The sequence below is a fragment of the Pelodiscus sinensis genome, chromosome 12 (assembly GCF_049634645.1).
Source record: "Pelodiscus sinensis isolate JC-2024 chromosome 12, ASM4963464v1, whole genome shotgun sequence".
NCBI classification, from domain to species: Eukaryota; Metazoa; Chordata; order Testudines; family Trionychidae; genus Pelodiscus; species Pelodiscus sinensis.
The window spans coordinates 21,762,199-21,782,716 of record NC_134722.1 but is presented as its reverse complement, the minus strand read 5'-3'; the positions used below and the strand labels follow the sequence as shown (position 1 = coordinate 21,782,716).

Genomic DNA, 20,518 nt, shown 5'->3' with positions numbered 1-20,518 from the left:
ATCTAGTTTAAACTATCAAAAAAAGTAATCCTTTTTATTGTTTTTACAAAAACAGTAACTGAATATTTGAAAACAAATTCCCTATGCATTTTCTTAGTTTCTTTCTTTCCTACAACAAAGACTCTATATTACCTACACCCTGTCATTTGAAACTCCTAAGATGCATACTCATTCCCTGATTGCAAATTCATTTAACACCATCAAAGTGCTAAAATTTCCTGTATCTACTTTATTGATAAATTATCCAACATCACAATTTTTTAAAGTTACTCAAACATTTTAAATGGACAAATTATAAATGCTTGAAAGAGCAAGTTCTATAATGAACACAAGTTGACCCTTGAAATTATATTAAACATAACACTAAATACCACGCACTTACTAACCAAAATATTACAACTTTTCTACTGGGGCAAGGTTCTTGCCAGGGCCCTTTCTTTGGGACCCTTTTCTTCAGTCACAAATCACCAGGAGACCCTCTCTTGTGCAATCACCCATGTCTTTTTATTTCTGGGCTAACTTCTCACCACCTTCTATTTAAAGAGCTTGGTTTCTACAGTAGCTAACTTAGTTGCCTCCTCCTTCTGGCTGGGGCGCACGCACTCAGCCACTCTCTGGCTCCTCCCCTTCACTTCCCCTCTGGCTGTCTTATCTAGCCCTCTGGCTAATGAGGCCCATAGCTGCTTCCATTAGCCCCTCAGGTCTGGGCTTGCTCAGCTGGCTTTCATTTGGCCTTTTCATACAGGCTATAGTGGCAGAGCTCTGGGTTAGTCAGCAGTCTGTCACACTACATAAAACAATTAAAAAATGAAATATACATGTAAATGCATTCACAACACTTATGAAGTTTTAAAAGAGGTGACAAAATTAGCTACTTGGCAATTTTTTTCACTTGAGGCAGTATCCACTCAAACAAAAGGAAAAAAAGTTGCAGCTGGCCTTCAGAATATACAAAAAGCACAGAAGACACAAAACCGACTGTAAATAAATGTTCAAGTTCAGAGAACTACAGTATATATAGAACATTCACTGAATTCTAAATGGTTATCCCCACTATTCAAATAACCCCTCTAAGATATACTACAAATTACTAAAATATCAAAATTATTTGAAACATATAACAATTGGTATTTTTAGTGCTTTGATTCTACTGAATCAAAGAAGCTAAAGCAATGAAATAGAACAGTGACTAAGAATAACGAGTTGCTTTTGTCAGATAAATGCCAAGGCAAAGGGATGGCTTTTAGTCATGTTCCAAGTGGGACACATTTATCCAGTGACAGTGTTTCATTGCAATTACTTTATTTCTATTTCAATAAAATGATTGATGTGGAGATTATCAGAATGGTCGACAAAATCTAGGACTGTAGACTGACAACAGCACATTGTGCAATTATAGAAAAACTACACTCTGACTGGCATATGAAAGCCAACTGTTTCAGTGATTGGGTTATCATTTTTTGGAGATAGAAGACTTCAATATTTAAAGTATACATCATATCCAGCATATATTTTAAATAACACATTTAATTATATGTTTTAAATTGTATTGATTATGTTAATAATCAAACAAAAACTTCTGCACTAAATGCAAAAATATATAAAATACATTCAGTTTTCAGGTCAAATTCTTTTCATATGTTTAATCTTTTAAGTTTCATAACAAATCAATTTAATTAGAAAACGGAAACTAAAGGCTTAAAGAGTATGGGGGATATCACATCTATAATTTATCCTACACTCCTGGCAGTACTGACCCCTTGTCCCAGAAGGGAGTGAGAGGATAGTGGGAGATTCTAGGTCACATTTATTGTTGATTCAGAAGGTTCTGCCATTTCACCTTTACTTGGTAGTTATAACATACAGTAAAACCTGACATACAGTAAAATCTGGCACCTAACTATCTGAAAAACTTAAGAAACCGGCAAATTTCCTAGGGACTTGTCACGGCCAGGCGGCACTTTGATCCGGCCGGCTGGGCGCTGGGGGCGGCTGCATACTGCGGCGCTTTGATAGCTGGATTCTATTTCAGGCTTCGAGGAGAAGGGAATTGGCAGTCATACCCCGGCATTCTATTCATGGCGCCGAAAGGAAGCCTTGCCTAGTTGTCACCCACACGCTTACTGAGCAGATCCCCGGCAGCTTCAGTCCCACAAGGGCACAAATTCATTACTTACTGCACGCTGTGTGATTAGTCTCTGGTGGCTAGCCCCAGCAAAGGAGGATGCTTGCGACTTCTGTGCCATTAGCCTGGCCTGCACGGTTCCCATCATGTCTGGGGGCTGGGCATGGCCATGCAGCACTGAACTTTGATCCTGCCGACGCGAGGCTGAGCGCAGCCTCGTGACATGCTGCTTTGATCCGGCTGGCACTAGGCTGGGCTAGGCAGCTGGTGCTACCTGTGGCAGCTCCAAAAAGGTTGCACACCACTGTGATTGACCTTTGTGGAAGCTTCCACAGTATCTCCCCAAATGGAGTCTGAGATCCAATAGTTTTGTACTGTAGCATCTCACCAGATAGTACTTAAGTGATTTGGTCATTCAAGATTAATGGCATCAAGAAAACCATTAACAAGTTCTGGACAGAAGAGAAAGAGTTATGTTGACTCTAAGTCAAAAACTGAACAATATAAGGCGTTTAGAAAAAGGGGTAAATAGTAAAGTCTTGATAGATGAATACAATGTCGGTTCTTCAACAATTTATGACATTAAGGCCCTAAAGGACAAACTTTTAAGATCTGTTGTACAATCGGAGATCAAGAAAGGACTTGAAAAACGCCATTAACTGCTGAAACCGAAATTGGAACAGCTTGATAAAGTGCTGAATGAATGGTTCACGTTGAAAAGAGCTGAAGGACATCCAATTTCAGGGCCAATGCTGACTGAAAAAGCAAAGGAGTTTTATAAACAAATGTAGTTGACTGAGCCTTGTGCATTTTCTGAAGGGTGGCTGCAGTGTTTTAAGCTTCGACATGGCATCAGAAGATTGGATGTGTCTGGAGAAAAAGCATCGGCAGATCATGAAGCTGCCGAAAGTTATTGTGAATCCTTTAAGAAATTGGTCTCTGAACATAAACTAAGTGCAGATGAAATATATAATATGGATGAAACTGGCCTTTTTTGGCGCTGTTTGCCAACTTCAACTCTGGCTGGTGAAGGTGAGTTTTCTGCTTCAGGATTCAAGCAGGATAAGGATTGTCTGACTGTTCTTACTTGTGCTAATGCCTCTGGGAATCATAGACTCATACCTTTAGTTATTGGAAAATATGTTAAACCTAGAGCCCTTACAGGAGTTATTCATTTGCCTGTTGAATACAAAGCACAATATAAGGCATGAATGGATTGTGATATTTTCTCAAGTTGGTTCTATCACACCTTTGTGCCTGCAGTCAAAGAGAATTTAAGAAAATTAAACAATTCAGAAAACAGTAAAGTCATCCTACTTCTAGACAACTGCAGAGCACATCCTTCTGAAACAGATTTGGTTTCAGGAAATATTTTCACCGTCTTCCTTCTTCCCAATGTTACATCTCTCATATAACCAATGGATCAAGGAGTTATTCAAAATCTTAAGTTAATCTACAAGAAAGACTTCATGCAAAGCTGATCCAGTATCAAGGCAATATCAAGGAATTTCAATACCAGCACACAATCAAAAATACCATCTTCAATGTTGCTTGTGCATGGGATACGGTTAAGAGTCCAATTTTAAGGAGATCTTGGAGAAAATTATGGTTGAATTCTATATTCGCAGAGGACCCCTGACGAAGAAGAAAATTTTGAAGGTTTCAACATCAGAAGAAGGAAGACTGAAATGACCGATATCATTGAAGTTCTGAAGCAAGCAGAACCTAAAAACCCACTCAAGAATCTCAAAGAAGATGAAGTCGAAGAATGGGTTAACATGGACAACAATGCAGAAGTGACCTACAGCCCTAGTGATACTGAAATCATAGAAAAAGTTCTCAAACCAGAAAAGTCTTTGCCAGCTGAAAATGATTCTGAGGAAGAAGAGCCTGAAGATAAAACTTCTTGAGCTGATGCAAGTGCAGGTCTTTCAAGTTTGATCAAATTTGCTGAGCGGCATTTTTCTTTTTTATCTCAAGAAGTAATGCGGTTGTATAATTTTTCAGAAGAACGTTATGCACAAGAGACAGAAGGCCTGTAAGCAGGCTGATATCAGGATATTGCTGCAGAGAGCATCTGTACCTTGTGCATCTACACCTTCTACATTTACATGTACCAGTGATTTGGATCTGAGAATTACTAAATTTTTAGTTTTAATTTATGTTACTGTGCCTTATAATAATTACAGTACTGTTTCCGTTTAATAAAATACATTTTACTATTATTATCTATTTTTCCCCTAGGTTGATGGGACCCTCAGATAATCAGAATGCCCTAATCCCCAAGTGTGCCAGATAACACAGGTTTTACTGTAATAGGATTTCTCCAACAAATATAATGGGAAACAAAACACAATAGCTTTAGCTGAAATGTGAAAGGAAAAATGTGTTAATGGAAAAATACAATTCAAATCAATTCAACTGTAAGAAGACTTTTTGTGCATCCCTGCCAAATTATGTACTATGGAAATGACCCAAACTATTAAATATTCTAAAAATATATATTCCTTGTTCCAAAAAATGTACTACTTTCCAACTAATTCTGTTTAGGTACAAACTGAAAAAGCCAAGGGAACCATTAATTAAGGACGTCTTAGTGAATACGCCATACCAACCACACATCTAGACTCCTTATCCCCCAAAATCCTAGCTTGAAACTTCCAAATTCCTCTCAGTTACACTTGACCAGAAAACCTGAACTCTGACAGTTATACAAATTGAACCTCTATAGTCCAGCAACATCCATCACCTAGCATGATTTTAGTTAGCCGAATGTCGACTTATGTCCCCACAGTCCCGTAAAATTCACTGGTAGCCACCAGTCCTGGCTCTCAGTGTTCTGTGTGTTATTTAACTCTAATTTACCCTAAAAAGTCTTCAAAGAGCCCAGTAAGCAGGCAAAGTGTTAGTAATGCATAACTCGACTACTTGCTTTCTTTCACTTGAGTACTCAACTAATCGCTTCCCACCCCCTGCCCTTGTATGAGACACAGCACGTGGAGGAATGGGAGCTGATGCTGGGGGGAGCCGGTTCCCCCCAGCACCAGCCGGGGCTGCCACGAACAGAAACTGCTGGACCCGGCACAAGTCGGAACAGAGTAGTCCCAGCTCGCGTGGGTCTGGGACCACTGCACCTCTGCATTTTTACTGTAGTAAGAGCCCAGTGGATCTTAATACATTTAAAATGCAAAGGCGCGGCGGTTGCGAAGTGAACCTCCCCTTATCGACTAATTGTGTAGTTGATACAATACACAATTAGCAAAATACCTTTTCCTTAACATCCTTAATAACTGACCTGTGGTTCAGCAAATTCTTTAGTTTGGCACCGGTCAGTAGAATTTTGTAACAGAATTTTCTGAGGAACTATGTACCCTAGCTGTAATAAAATTCTCTGAAGAACTATGTGCCTGAGAAAGCGTACCAAGTGTTATTCTTAAATAGGGAGAAAATGAGGTCCAGAATTCCTCTTTAACATTTAAGAACAATACAGGAGGGAGAGTCTTTCTGCACCAATCCCAATTCTACCAACCCCTTCAAGTTTCCTTCTGATTCCCTCCCGTACACTTCCACTTCACATCCCTCAGTCACATTGACTCTCCCTTCCACACACATAGTAGCCTAAGGGATAAATATCCAACCCAAAACAGAGAAGGTGAGCAGAGATATGGAGAACACTGAATATCTAGGTGGGGTGGAGATACTGTGATGAAGGAGTTTGGGACATGTCCAGGAACTGTTTTCTGTACAGAATGCTGCTATCTTAGTTCTTTAGTATACTAAGAAAGCGAACCCAGTGATAAGACAAAGTTTGGTGTCAGTGAACACTGATTTCCTTCAGCACTGTATCCCCAGCAAGCCAAAACAGGATCTTTATCAGATGGACAAGCTGGGTTAGGAGTAGAGTATATAGCTCCATGCAATCCACCTGCAAGTAGAACTGCCCCCTCTCTCCTTACTTGGAACAAATAGTCAGAAGAAGCAAGCAAGGGAAGTGAGAGAATAGCTCTTGCAGGCAGGTCAGAAATCTCTCCTACTAAGCCAGCTTGTCAGGCTACTAAAAGATCATGTTCTTAGTTGTAGAGAGGCCTGCTTCTCATCTCTGCCAAAACAGGACTCTTCAGGGGAGTGGGCCACACTGGGGTAGTAGTGCTAAGAAAGCATTTAGGAAAGCCTGAATGGAAGTCTTAGCTGCTTCCCCAACATTAAACATTTAATTTCAGTCACTGAGGCCCATCAGATACCGTCTCACTTTTCCCTTCCTTTCTGTATTTCACCTTCTGTAAGCAGTGAATCATACCATAGGACCGCTAAATGCTGTTTCTAGAATACCATAATATAGAATATAGGACTGGAAGTTCCCAATGCTAAAAAAAAATCCAGTATCAGCTAGGGTGCAAAATAAATATCCTTGACCACATTTATATTATTGACATAATGTAACAATGTGATGTTGTTTAGTTGGGTCTCAGATCAGATGTTGTTTAGTTGGGTCTCAATTTTGAGACAGCTACTTGCTGACATTCTTTAGTGAAAGGGTCCCACAGAACCATGAGACTCCTTTCTGTAAATTTCTGAAAGTAATGATTTTTAGAAGACTCCTTTTTTGAAAAGTGATTCCCTTCTCGCCCACTTCATCATCATCATCATCCACCATGCCTGTTGGTGTCTGATGCCTCCCTTGCTATTTCCTTCCATCTTTCTCTGTCCATTGCAGAGTGGCTTAGTTTCTGTAAGGTCAATTGCAGAAGAACTCTGTACATGTGAAGTATAGGGGTGGTAAGGCCTACACTCCCGCCCCCCTTTTGCTATTCCCCTCCCCCTTCTCTACTACTGAGAAGCCAGAAGCAAGGCTCTAGGAACATACGCCATTGTAGCAAGAATGAATTGTAGATAAGGGCAGGAACGTAATCTTGTTTACCTAAATGTACTGATCATGTAAACAAAGTCAAAGGACAAGCAGTACATCTGAGCCATACTGTAACAAGTAATGAGTAACCCCCGGATATTTCCAAACTGCCACAAACAAGGTAGAGACACAGTATTTAAAGCTGCACCAGAACACAGCAATTTGGACCTCACCGATGGGCTTTGGGTACCTGTGCCTCAGAAGCTGAGACAGTCTCCCACTTCCCCAGCTAGCAGAATGGATGTAAGAAATGCCACTTTTCGTATCATGTTGTTATTTTAGTTAAGGGGCACAGCTGATAGCTGTCAGGAAATAAACTGCTTGTTTTTGACCGATACCTGTGTAGCTTTTTTTGTACTTTGAGAACCCCGTATCGGACCTGAGACTCACTCTTGCTGGCAACATTTTCTATACATTAGCTCCGCACCAATCTACTATATCATCTACCAATTCTCTGTGGGATCTGTCTCTCCTATTTGGACTATCCATTATGCTGAATACCGGGGTCTTAATCCAGCCCACTGAGTCCAAAGGCACATGAGGGTGCAGTGTTGCATTGCTGTTAAAACTAGCCTGCTGAGTCGAAAGGCGTATGAGGGGTCAGCTTGGGAGTGCTGAATACCCAGTCCTCTCAGACGTGCTCTGTTAGTGTGTGTGAGTGTGTGTGTGTGTTGCTAAGGTGGGAAAAACCCCGTCCTGAGGAACCTAGTTCCTGCAGGAGAGCTCTAATGGGAGGGGGAATTGGCAGAAGGGAGATTCAGCTCCATATGAGAGCACAAGTAAGCACAAACAGCACACTGATAGAATTGTTAACCTCCCCATAAGAGTAACCCAAACAAATGAGCATACCCCAGAGTATTGGGCAAATCTGGTAACAGCTTGTCATTCATTCTGCAGATATGCCTGAATAGCTGTAACTTCCATTGTATAGCCTTCTGCAGTAGGTTCTCTTTCAGCTGTATCTTCCTATATAATTCCTCATTAGTAACCTTCTGCATCCATCCTATTCTCAGAATTTTTCTATAACTCCTCCTCTCAAATGCCAATATCATTCTCTTAGAATCTTTTGTTATCACCCATGTCTCACATCCATACAACATGCTAGATCACAATCTTCTTACAACAGAGATACATTAGCCAATCAGAAGCCGTAAAAGTATTTTAAAAGGATTTAGTTGTTGCTAAAAGTGAAAATCCCAGTGCAACTTTAACTATGGAGCTACAAGAGCATCTCCATAATTTTGCATTCATTAATATGAACAAATCACTGATGGAACAATATTTTTTAAAACATCCTAATCAGAAAATTTATGGAACAGAAAGCATGGACATGTAAAATACAGCCTCATCTAAACACATTCAGCAACTCTATTCTAATCTTCTAGCTATGCTAACAGAGTACCTGTCAAGTTATTTGAACTGTAAAATGAATTCTCTACCCCATAAATTACATTTTAATCTCAAGATGCGTATGGACAAGAAAATGGAAAAGGAGTTTAATAGCAGATTTAGCTAAGTACCCATTTTAAATGCTTGAAATAATCTTGTTTCATTTAGGGAAAACTGCAATTCTGTGATACCAATCCTTACTATCTCCAGGTATGTCTACACTAGCCCCCTAGTTCGAACTAGGGAGGCTAATGTAGGCATTCAAAATTGCAAATGAAGCCCGGGATTTAAATATCCCAGGCTTTATTTGCATGTTCCCGTCCAGTCGCCATTTTGAAATTCCACTAGCCCAAAGTAACTGCCTGCGGCTACACGCGGCAGTGAAACGGTAATTCAAATTAAGTCCTTAGTTCGAATTAACTGTTACACCTCATTCCAGGGCTATGAACAGAGTATTGCCAATAGTTAAAAACCACCACACAACTCTTTCTAAACAAGCACATTTATTCTTAAAGAAGAAACATTACAGATTAATCATAATAAAAACAATCATCAGATATACAAACATCATCTTTAAATATACCAGGAATCACCCATCAGTCTTATGGAATCCTAGTAAGCAAAAGTCTTTCCAACTCTTCCACAAGGGTTGCCCTCCCTCCCTGTAATTCAAGAGTCTAATAAGTTTCTTGAAATATATAACAAACTCTCAATCTTAACTTCATTAATCCATATATCTTGAGCCAGAACCATTAGTGACGCACACACTGAATGGTTCTATGGTTCACCACAAGGCACTTAAGTTTGTGCTTAATTTTCAGTAGATTTCAGTAGACTACCCATGTTTTCTATGCACTTCACAGAGAGTGTAGTACCTTGCATGACCAAACACCTAATTCAGAAATCTTAACTATAAATTATTCAAGCTTCTGCACAGAAACTTCCTTCTTCAGTATGTGAGAGTATGGTGTGAGTGTGAATACTCTGTGCAGTAACTGCAGAGGAAAATCAGCAGGAAAACTGTTACAGATGACTCTAACACAGCTCTATTTTATCTGAAGCTTGTTCCTTTTTTTTCTTTAAGACATTATTACTTCACTGAAGCAGTGAAACAGGTTTGCAGCAGAACAATGAATCTGGCTTATTAAGCTTCCATTACTATGAAATGTTAATGATCAGATACTTGAAAGACAAATTTTGACTTTGCACTTCTTTTCAGTACATGGACTACCATACAGAAGATTATTCAGACTAGAGTAATGTTCGTTATTAATAAAAGTAATGTATAGTAGCCTAACATATTCAGCTGCATTAGTAGAATGCACTATGATTTTCTACTGTTTATTTTTGAAAGGTTCTGAAAAACAAGTAGCTTATGTGTCATAACTAAGGTTTTGTTTTCTCAGCTCTACCTAATACCTTTAAAATACTTAGTTGAAAACCAATTTATTTAGCTCAAGTCCAGTCTGCTCTCTATTCAGTTTATTTACAAAATAAAAAAACAGAAAGCCTTACTTATAAAATGGTTGTTAAGACAATGTTTATATTGTTAAAATGGAGGGATCATGAGAACCAAAATGCAAAAGTTTTCTAAGATAAAATTTTATATTAATATTACTAAAGTATGCTACAAAGTAACCAATTAAGAAATATCAACATTAATATTCTGTAGCACATTATTGTTTAGTTTATCTTAGGTTGCTGATAATGTATGGACAGACTGCTGTAGAGTTCCATTAGAATTATATATAATTACATATGAACCACAAAGAACTGATCACAATTAATGCTATTAAAATAAATCCTATAGGAAGTAAAAACAGCATTTATAAAAGACACCTCTTATATCAAGTTTTAAATTATTACTTCCTTTGATATTCATTGTAATAATGTATATTATTTTAAAAGTTACCTAACTTTTCTGTTCCTTATGGTGTTACAGAATGTTGCTTTTTAAAAGAAACTAAAAACTGAACCTTTGCATGTTATTTTCATTCATCTCATGAAACATAAGAATAAAAAATTGTCAAACAGTAAAGTGAGAGGCGTCTGTTGGAATGCTTACTGTAAAAACATGCAATAAGGAATTTATTAGATTCTCCTAGGAGACGTAATAAAATAAATAAGTTAGAAAAAAAGGCTTATGAAATTATATACTACTTACCATTCTGCAATTTCAGGATGAAGAATTTGATTGTTCACGTTAAATCTAACAAAAAAAATACACCAGAATTAAAAACAAGTAATACTATGAATTGGGAGACGCCAGATTTTTTTTAAACAAAATACCAAAATGCATTTTATATAGTGTCTCATCTGAACACAACAACTACAACAGTTTTAGTTATCAAATAATGTACTGCATCATAATTTAAAAAAACATATTTGCCCCTGCAAATGAATGTGCTTATCTTTACCCATATGGACTGATTATATGTATAAATTTAAAAGCCCTGTAAAAGCATTTTCAAGATCAGACTCATAGTACATACATACTAGTTGTCCCTATCTATCGATAAAATATAATTTTCCAGTTTTATCTATCAAATACTCTTTAATAAAATTAAAATAGTGGATGTTTCACTTTCATCCCTAAAGTTCTTTAGGGCATTCAAAGCTTGGGGAAATCAAATAATAGTCAGATAAAAAAAACTTGTCAAAGGTGAACTGCACAGGGAAAAATACAAAAGAATGTGTCCTCTTTTTGCTTCTCTGTGATGTATAAAGGGAATGTGAAGGTTCCATCTCCCCACAACCGTCTTTCAAAACAGTGGGGAAGGAGAGGCTCTTTGCTTTCTATATTAAACATCTGCATCTTGTCAAAGACTCACGGTTGTCATTTCACATTACAAGAGCCAACAAAGTGAAGGCTGAGACAGGGAGAAGGAACTTTTACTAAGGTTGTTCAAAATTTTGTTATTGTTGTTCACATTTCATTTTAATGACTAAAAGATTTTAAATAAAAAGACAATCCAGTGTCGTGATCTCTTAAATTAGAATTTCAGAGCTCACAATGAAAATGCTCCAGTCTATCTCATCCCAATAAATCTTTCAAGGAAGCTAACGAAAATATACTGGAAGTTCATCACACTTCTGAAATTTTTTTGTTTTTTAAAGAGCATGTATATGACCAATAAAGAAGGCCTAAAAGACACAAAGCAAAACTACCCCCTCCCCCACCACACACACACAAATCACCCACAAATCCAATTTTTAAGAGATTAGTTCAAAGTCACATTTAAATTTCTGAGGGTTCAGGTGGCAGAGCAATAACCACCAATGAATACAGCAAACAAAAGTATTTCTACTACATGCGCTCATAAAACTACACAATCTAAAAATGGGAGGGTCAGTGGCTTTGTATTCCTATTTCAAGAGCATGAGACAAAAACTGCCAATTTGTCTTAGGCTTCAACAAACACAAGTTGCATGGTATTAAATATTAAGGGTCTCCATTTAGACACTAGTGGACCACCACCACCCGAAAACCACAAGTCCACATTCTGCATCATTATGGTTACTTGGAAACATGAGAGAGTCTAGTAACATTTATTTTCTTCAAGAAGAACATTTGAATATTATTCCCGTAACTGCTTTTAAAGCAGTTCAATACAGAAGTAATCATGGGATACAAGAGCCAGTTAAACACAAGCCTACATAGGGAAAAAACTGAGGAACTAGAAAATAAAGTTAATATAGAGATATTCAATGAACAAAAGATTGAATTCCATATCTGACTGAAGAGTATTCCAGCATGTCCCTAAAGAGAGATTAAACAAAACAAGACATGAAAGGATAGAAGTTGAATATGACATAAGCGACATCAATATAACAAATGAAATACAAACTCAGAGCACACTGATTAAGAAAAACAGCACAAGGGGATAATGTAACAAGGTAGAAAAAGTTGCATTAGCAGCTCTATTTAAACTTAAGCAAGAACAGTGTTGTAGCCTTGTTCATCCCAGAATATTAGACAAGGTGAATGAAGTCATATATTTTATTGGATCAATTTCTGTTTGTGAAAAGACAAGCTTTTGAGTTACACAGAGCTCTTCTTCAGATCTGCCCCAGCTTGTTTCTCTCACCAACAGAAGCAGGCCCAATATATAAGATTACCTCATCCACCTCTTTAATGGACAAGTACAAACAATGACATTATACTAGCGGGAAAAAACAATACCCCAATTTCTAAGGGAAAAGCTTAACAGACCATAAAGGACAGGGAAGGCAAGTACCTAGGAAAGATCACAACTAGTCAGTCAGCATACTGTCTTTCCTGAGAGTCAGAGTGTGTCTTATTAAATTTATCACCACAAAAAAGAAATAGGGATCCAAAATTATTCAAACCAACAAAACAAGAAATCAAATTCAAAAAGGCAGCCAAGTGAAAAGGACTTCATGAAACAAATACAAAGATAAACCTCTTTCAGAAGATCTACTTGGGACTGAGAGAAGAAAAAAGCCATAGACAGGTGACTGAATAGAGCTGTTGAAATAACTATTTTTGTTGAGAAGAGTATCTATTCCGCAGCACTACGTTGAGGCATCCTGCTAAGATAAGGCACCTAAATACCAGCTCCAGACAGCAGCACATGGGGAAAACCAAATAACAGGAATGGAACAGAGGAATTATGTCATAGGGCACTGTCAGGAGGACTTCAGTTTCTCTCTCATTCTACTTTTCAGACCTTTAGCAGTATAACTACCTCATTCAGGGGCATGAAAAATCCATATTGCTGAGCAATGTACAGTAAACTTCCGATAATACGGCACCTTTAGGACCCAGGGGGTGCCGGATTATCAGATATGCCGAACTATCAGAAGGGAGGGCTATGAGGGGTCTGGAGTGGGGTGGGAGGGGATGCCACCCCAGACCCCTCATAGCCCCCCCTTACAATAGTCAGGCTCTGACCCAGGAATCCTTGATTCAGCCGCTGCTGGTCAGTTTCAGGAGCAGCTGAATTGGGGATGCCTGCAATAGAGCAGCTGGGGTGCTGCCGGGTTGGTCCCGCAGCACCGAGGGGCGGCGCTATGGCACCAACCCAGCAGCACTCCAACTGCTCTTGGGGACGCCTGGGACAGAGCAGCTGGGGTACTGCCCAGCTGGTCCCGTAGCGCTGCCCCTCGGGGCTGCGGGACCAACCCGGCAGCACCCCAGCTGCTCTTGGGGATGCCTGGGGCAGAGCAGCTGGAGTGCTGCTGGGTTGGTCCCGCAGTACCAAAGGCTGGCGCTGCGGGACCAACCCGACAGGACCCCAGCTGCTCTGCCCCAGGGGTCCCCGATTCAGCCGCTGCTGAAACAGATCAGCGGCTAATTCCAGCTGCTCTGCCCGGGGCTTCCTGGAATCAGCCGCTGATCTGTTTCAGCAGCGACTGTCTTGGGGACCCCTGGGGCAGAGAAGCTGGGATCCTGCCGGGTTGGTCCCGCAACGCCGAGGGGCGGCGCTATAAGACCAACCCGGCAGCACTCCAGCTGCTCTGCCCCAGGCATCCCCAAGGGCAGCTGGGGTGCTGCCAGGTTGGTCCCGCAGCCCCTAGAGGCAGCGCTACCAGACCAACCCGGCAGCACCCTAGCTGCTCTGCTCCCGGCTTCCCCGATTCAGCTGCTGGTCAGTTTCAGCAGCAGCTGAATGGGGGAAGCCTGTCCGGCTGCCCCAGCACTTCCGGGTTCCTGATGGTGCCGGACCATCAGGAGTCCGGGAGCATTGGATGCCAGACTAATGGAGTTTTACTGTAGTTGCACCCAGGTACACTCCCAGGCACTCCATGTAGACAGTCTGTGGCAGCAGGAAAGCTTATCTCACCAACATATCTATTTCCTCTTGAGGAGGCAGATTAACGACACCAATGGGACAGTTCTCTCCTGTCAACCTAGAACATCTTCATTCAAGTGCTAAGAAAATACATGCCCTGAAAGATAGCACTTCAGATACCACAATGACAAGCACAGGATAGCAACTTACAACATAGCAGTGAGACATTGGTTCAATTACAAGGAACAGCACCATCTATTATTGACAGTTCATCCTTTGAAATCTATCAAATAAGAACTGACCTGTCTCAATACTTTGTGAATGCTGACAGGCTCAAAGCACAAGCAATATGGCTGCAGGATATCCCTACTTATCACTACAAGGGCACCTGTACTAATTACTCAAATTATACTTCACTTAAATTAGCAATAAGGGAGCTGAACAAACTACATTTTAAAAGTTAGAAGCCTAAGGGGGAAGAATACGTAGTCATTAACATGGATGCACAAAAAAATAGCAGGAAAGCAAAAGTATTTTATACGAAGTACTAAGGGGCTGCACTCTCTCTGGGGGTAGGCAGCCCTCGTCCCAGCCCTCAGCCCACCTCCTGCCACCCTCCCCATCGGGGAGGGCCGGGGCCACGCCAGCCCCAGTCTCTTGGCCTCCTACCCACTCGACCGCCAGGGAGGGCCAGGACCACACCAGCTCCAATCTCTCGGCCTCCCCACAACTCTCCGACTACCGAGGAGGGCCGGGGTCATGCCAGACCCCGTCTCTTGCCCCCGCAGCCGCCAAGAAGGGCTGGGGCCAAGCCAGCCTCAGTCTCTGGTCCCCATCTCCCTTCCCCTCCCACTGCCAAGGGAGGGCCAGGGCTGAAGCCACACCAGCCCAGTCTCTTGCTCTCCCGCCGGCAAGGGCCAAGCTGGGAGTGGGTGGGACTTGGCTCCTATGGATGCAGAGTGAAGTGATGACATCACTCTGTTGTCCCGCAGGAAAAATGTTTTTATAACTATAGAGAGATTACATAAATATTCCCGTTTATTCTTCTAAAAATTTAGATTATGCTTGATAGTAAAAAATTCTACTCTTAAAAAAATTAACTGCAGGCTGCCCTTCTGCTAAGAGGATCTATAAACCAATTTTAAATCTCATTGCAATTTGCAAAATTGACAACACATAGAAATTGGACACATGGACTAAAGGCAAAAAGAAAACTGACATTTTTCTATGGTTATACAATCTGTAGCATGTGTTAATATCACCAATTAATCAACACATTATTATATTTAACTGCATGTTCAAAGAGACTTAATTATGTATCCAGTTGTTCTTTAAACAAAGCAGTGCCAATTTCATAAAGTGGCTCTACATATCCTGAATAAGTAGCCACTGTAATGCTTTTCCTGCTTACAAAACATGCCGATCAAAAACTCTTCAAGCATGCATGATAAAAATATAGAAAGTTTAAAATCTTTTACTTGTCAGTGTATCAATTAAACACCCACGATCAAATCTCCGTCCATTCCTTCTTCCAATTCTAAAATGTCAAATCCTTCTTAAAAACATAATAGGTCTCCATCAAACAGAGAAACCTTGCAGAATAACCTAAAGGTCAGCAGACTCTTGCTCTGTCAGACCAACAGGTGATATTGTGAAAATGCCAAACATTCCAACAATTTTTAAGATGTCAATCTTTTACAGCAAAGAACAAACAATTTTTTGAGGGAAAAAAAGTCACTCTTCGGTATGTCTTTTAAGTAAAAAGATTAATTCAATGCTCTTTGAAGTTAAACTGCAATGCTGTAGTTTGTGCATGTAATCTGATATTTGAGGTATATTATTTTATAGTGCTTATACTGAAGATAAGAAAGCATTATATGAGCATTATATTTCATTATAGTCATGTGAGTCAGGTAAATCACTGTGCCTATTTTACGCATGGCAGAACAGGCAAAGGCTATGTTATCTGTCCAAGTCATAAATCAAATAAGTTAAGCATGAACAGGAATCAGGTTTCTGAAGCAGTTCAGTCTCCTACTGTAAACAATGAAAAACTAACATTTTTCCCCTATAGAAGACTATGATGCTGCATGTGAGTATTCATTAGTGAACAGAAATATTCACCAAGACAAACAATACTGTACTTTTATAAGTTGCGGATAACCTGATTTCTAATCCTTCAAAATGTTCAGTATGAAATTAAACAGCAGAACAAGTGATCATTATACTACAGGGCTACGTCTACACTGGCCCCTTTTCCGGAAGGGGCATGTAAATTTCACCAGTCGTCGTAGGGAAATCCGCGGGGGATTTAAATATCCCCCGCGGCATTTAAATAAAAATGTCCGCCGCTTTTTTCCGGCTTTTAAAAAAGCCGGAAAAGAGCATCTACACTGGCCCCGATCCTCCGGAAAAAGTGCCCTTTGAAGTAGGAATAAGACCCTCCGGAAAAGGGCACTTTTTCCGGAGGATCGGGGCCAGTGTAGACGCTCTTTTCCGGCTTTTTTAAAAGCCGGAAAAAAGCGGCGGACATTTTTATTTAAATGCCGCGGGGGATATTTAAATCCCCCGCGGATTTCCCTACGACGACTGGTGAAATTTACATGCCCCTTCTGGAAAAGGGGCCAGTGTAGACGTAGCCCAGGAAAAGATGATGTGACTGACTATTAGAGCCTCTTTTCGGCAGATACAAACAAAGTTAACTTTCTCATCACTGGGAGGGTAAAGGCAACCTAAGGTTGCCCTTTCAGCCAAGGGAGGAATAACCCAGGGATCATCATGGAGAAAAGATAATTGCTTTGAAGCCAGAAATTAATAAACTAAAATAATTAACATTCAAGGAGATATGTTCAAAAGGCTGAAAAAGTGAGAGAAGGAAGCAACATTATTAGATCAAGTAAGAGGTCGCTTGTGTTAGGAACATCCTGAAAACAGATGAACATTCTGAAAACAGAAAGCAAGATTAAAAGTTTTACAAAGTGATACTATTTTTATTATCATCCATAGCAAAAAAGAAAAAAAGAAATAGAGTACTGCAAGCATAACAGATGGCAGACAAATGTAACCAAATAAAATAACAACCCCTGAAAAGTAAATTCATCTTCACCAGGTCTGTAAAAACCTGACACAACCAAGAAGATGAGAACATCCATTCATCTTCATAAAGAGGTCAGAAAGTCTAGATAACCTATGAACAGCAAGACCTAAAAGACAATGGTGACTATATACTATTTATGTGAAGCAGAGTATAGGTTAGTACTTACAACATGTTCTGTCAAACAGTCCAGCTTGAGTCATTTTTAAAGACATCACAATTCATTTAAACATGAAGGCAAGCATTTTAAAAAAGCAGAATTGAGAATAAAAACGTGGGCAAAAATTCAAGGTGTTTTAGGTTTATTACAAAAGAATTCAAAATAATGCGCAGAAATATTTTTGCAGATGCAAGAGATTACAGGTGGAGCATATTTCATTAGGAAGATCATTTTCCCCCCACGTTCAATTAGTTAGTAGCACTTAACAGCAAGAGTGCCTATTGTGGTCAAATAAATTTAGCAACTTGTAATGACAGAACTGGCAGCCTCTTGAAAAGATAAAACTAGAAATTAGGGAGATACAGGGGGGAAACTACAATGCCAAATGGTTGAAGAGCTGTTATATGTTATAAAAAGTGAAATGCAATAGATCTCCAGCATATGCAACAAAAACCAGTGAGTAATTTTTATAAGGGGGCATAAATGAGAGAGGGAGAGAATATGAAAAGCACTACCCACATCTGTCAACAGCAACAAAAAGAGTTTCTTAGTGTTTGTGGTTGTAGAAGAATGAGCTTATCGGCGCTCTCAAATGGAAAGAGCAGAATGCTAAATAGCTAGAAGGTACAGATAGCATCCTATTGAAGTAAACGGGATGTAATGACATAAGCAGGGAAGACAGTGAAACAATTTAGGCCCTTTGAGTGCCTCAGGACACTGAATTTAGTCCTGCTTTTCACAAGGAATAACACTATTCCCAACAAGGATGTTAAAATGCAATTATCTGGCTAATCATATAGTCGATACAATTTGTATTGACTATACGACTAGTTGATAAGTGCTGCCGTGCAGAGCCGCAGTGGAGGTAGCTCCAGGAGCCGGCTCCAGAGCCGCCTGTGCTGCTATTCTGCATTTTAAATGTAGTAAGAGCCACTGGGCTCTTACTAGGGATGGTAAATATCCAATAATTGAATAGTCGATTAACCTCATGAATTTTTATCATTTACTCGACTATTCTCTAGTCCCCGCGAGTGGGGCTGGCTGCCAATGTGCTCTGGCCCCTCTCTCTGATAGAGGCAGCAAGGGGGAAGTGACTAGTCAAATGGCTACTCGACTATCCGATAAGCATTTGCTTATCACAGTGTGGTCACCAACCAGTAGATCAGGATCAGCTGGTAGATCTTGGAGCCTCAGACCGGTGATCCTGACTGGTTTAGCCAAGAGACTATCAAGTGCCAGCACTTCAGCTGCCCCTCCGCCCATTGCTGCCCTTTGCCTTGGAGCTGTCTCCCCCCATCCCCGGAAGCCTCCTGCTTGCTGTGCGGGGCAGGGGAGGGAGAGGAGGGCGCTGATGTCAAGGTGCCCCCTCTCCTACTCTGTATCCTATCGCCACAAAGCTGGGGTGGTGGGCACCACAGGACTTGGAATGGAGTTTGCTGGCTGCTTTTGGAAGTGGTGCAGGGCCAAGACAGAGGTGAGCCTGCTTTAGCCTCACTGCATCTCCACCCAGGATCCACCTTAGGTAAGCAGTCCCCAGCTGGAGCCCACATCCCAAAAATCCACCGCAGTCATGAACCCCCCTCCAGCTCTCCAAGCTCCTGTTTTAGCCCTGAGCACTCATGCATCAAAACGCCCTCCCAGACCCTACACCTAGAACCCCCTCCGGCACCTTAACTGCCTGCCCCAAGATCAGCTCAGAGCCCCTCTCACACTCTAAATCCCTTAATCCAAGACGAGAGCCTGCACTCCAACCCTCTGCCTCTACCTGGTGAAAGTGAGCGAGGGTAGGGGAGGAAGGGCAGACGAAGTGAGCAGGGCCTCAGAGAAGGGGCACAAGAAGGCGAGGCAAGGGTATTTGGGTTTGAGGTAGATCTTGGATTGCGCTTAAATTCAAAAAAGTGATCTAACACTTTAAATGGTTGGAGAGCACTGGCTTATTAGATAGTTGACTTGTCGCTAACATCCCTAATTCCCAAATTTGTAAGTCTGAAATAACATTAGTGTGGACACTTCAGTGCCACTAGTTTGAACTAACTGGCCTCCAGAAGACCTCCCACACCTCCCCAGAGTGCTTCCTGGGGCTCTGAGTCCAAGGTAGCACTTCCACATTAATGAAGCCTGCCTCGGACTACGTTTGATTCTTCCCCGTAGTGAGGACACAGAACTTCAAATCTGTAAAATCAGGTGCCTAGAAGTGAAATATAGTGAAACTGAAATAATCTCCTACTGTAGACATGGTCTCAAGAGATTAACAATATATATATATCATGAGCTTCCACTGGCAAACCCTTTCTTCAAATGAGTAGAGAAAGAAGGAAAAATCTCCCAATTTAGAGCAGAAAAGAAGGGAGAGCAGGCAGGGGAAAACCTGTCAATTATAGTGCCCATGTTAAATGAGGCTAATTGAGTGGGCTGTAAGTGTCCCCTACTTAGCTTTTGATTTCATTTGGGAGTTGAATATAACGACCTATCCAGTTCATGTCTTTGTTCAGTCCCTGAGAAATAGTGTCAAATTTGCATATGAAGGCCAGTTCTGCAGCCTCTCTCTCTCTAGTTGGTTCCTGGAATTCCTTTGTAGAAGGAAGACTGCTTTTAATCCATTAATGAGTGCCCCAGCACGTTAACATGTTCCCCTACAGGTTTCTGTGTGTTACCATTTTGAGTATCTGATTTGTGTCCATTAATCCTTTGTCATAGGTACTGTTCAGTTTGGCCAATATACATGGCAGGGGGCATTGCTGGCACTTAATGGCATAGATCACATTAGAAGATGTGCAGTTGTATGAGCCTCTGATATAGTGGCTTATATAGTTACATCCTGTGATAGTGTATAGATGTGTGAACAGAGTTGGCAATGGAGTTTATTTCAGGGGTAGGTTCCTCAGTGAGTATGTTTGAGGTGTGATACGTGGTTGCTAGAAAGAAATTTGCTTCAGGTTGGGGGTTTGTCTGTAGGCAAAGACTGGCCTGTCCCCCAAGACCTGTGAGTGAGGGATTGTTTTCCAGGATAGTTTGTAGATTGTTGATGATGCGCTGAAGGAGTTTCAATTGAGGGCTGTAGACGATGACTAGTGGTTTTCTATTAGTT

At 40.7% G+C, this 20,518-nt stretch overlaps 1 protein-coding gene across 1 annotated transcript in view; it reads right to left on the bottom strand.

Moving 5' to 3' along the window:
* PEPD (peptidase D) overlaps positions 1 to 20,518 on the bottom strand; it is a 257,662-nt gene that overhangs the window by 170,562 nt on the left and 66,582 nt on the right. Inside the window, exon 7 of the mRNA XM_075940101.1 lies at positions 10,585 to 10,629. Coding sequence (XP_075796216.1) covers positions 10,585 to 10,629 — 45 coding nt within the window. The remainder of the gene's footprint in view (positions 1 to 10,584; positions 10,630 to 20,518) is intronic.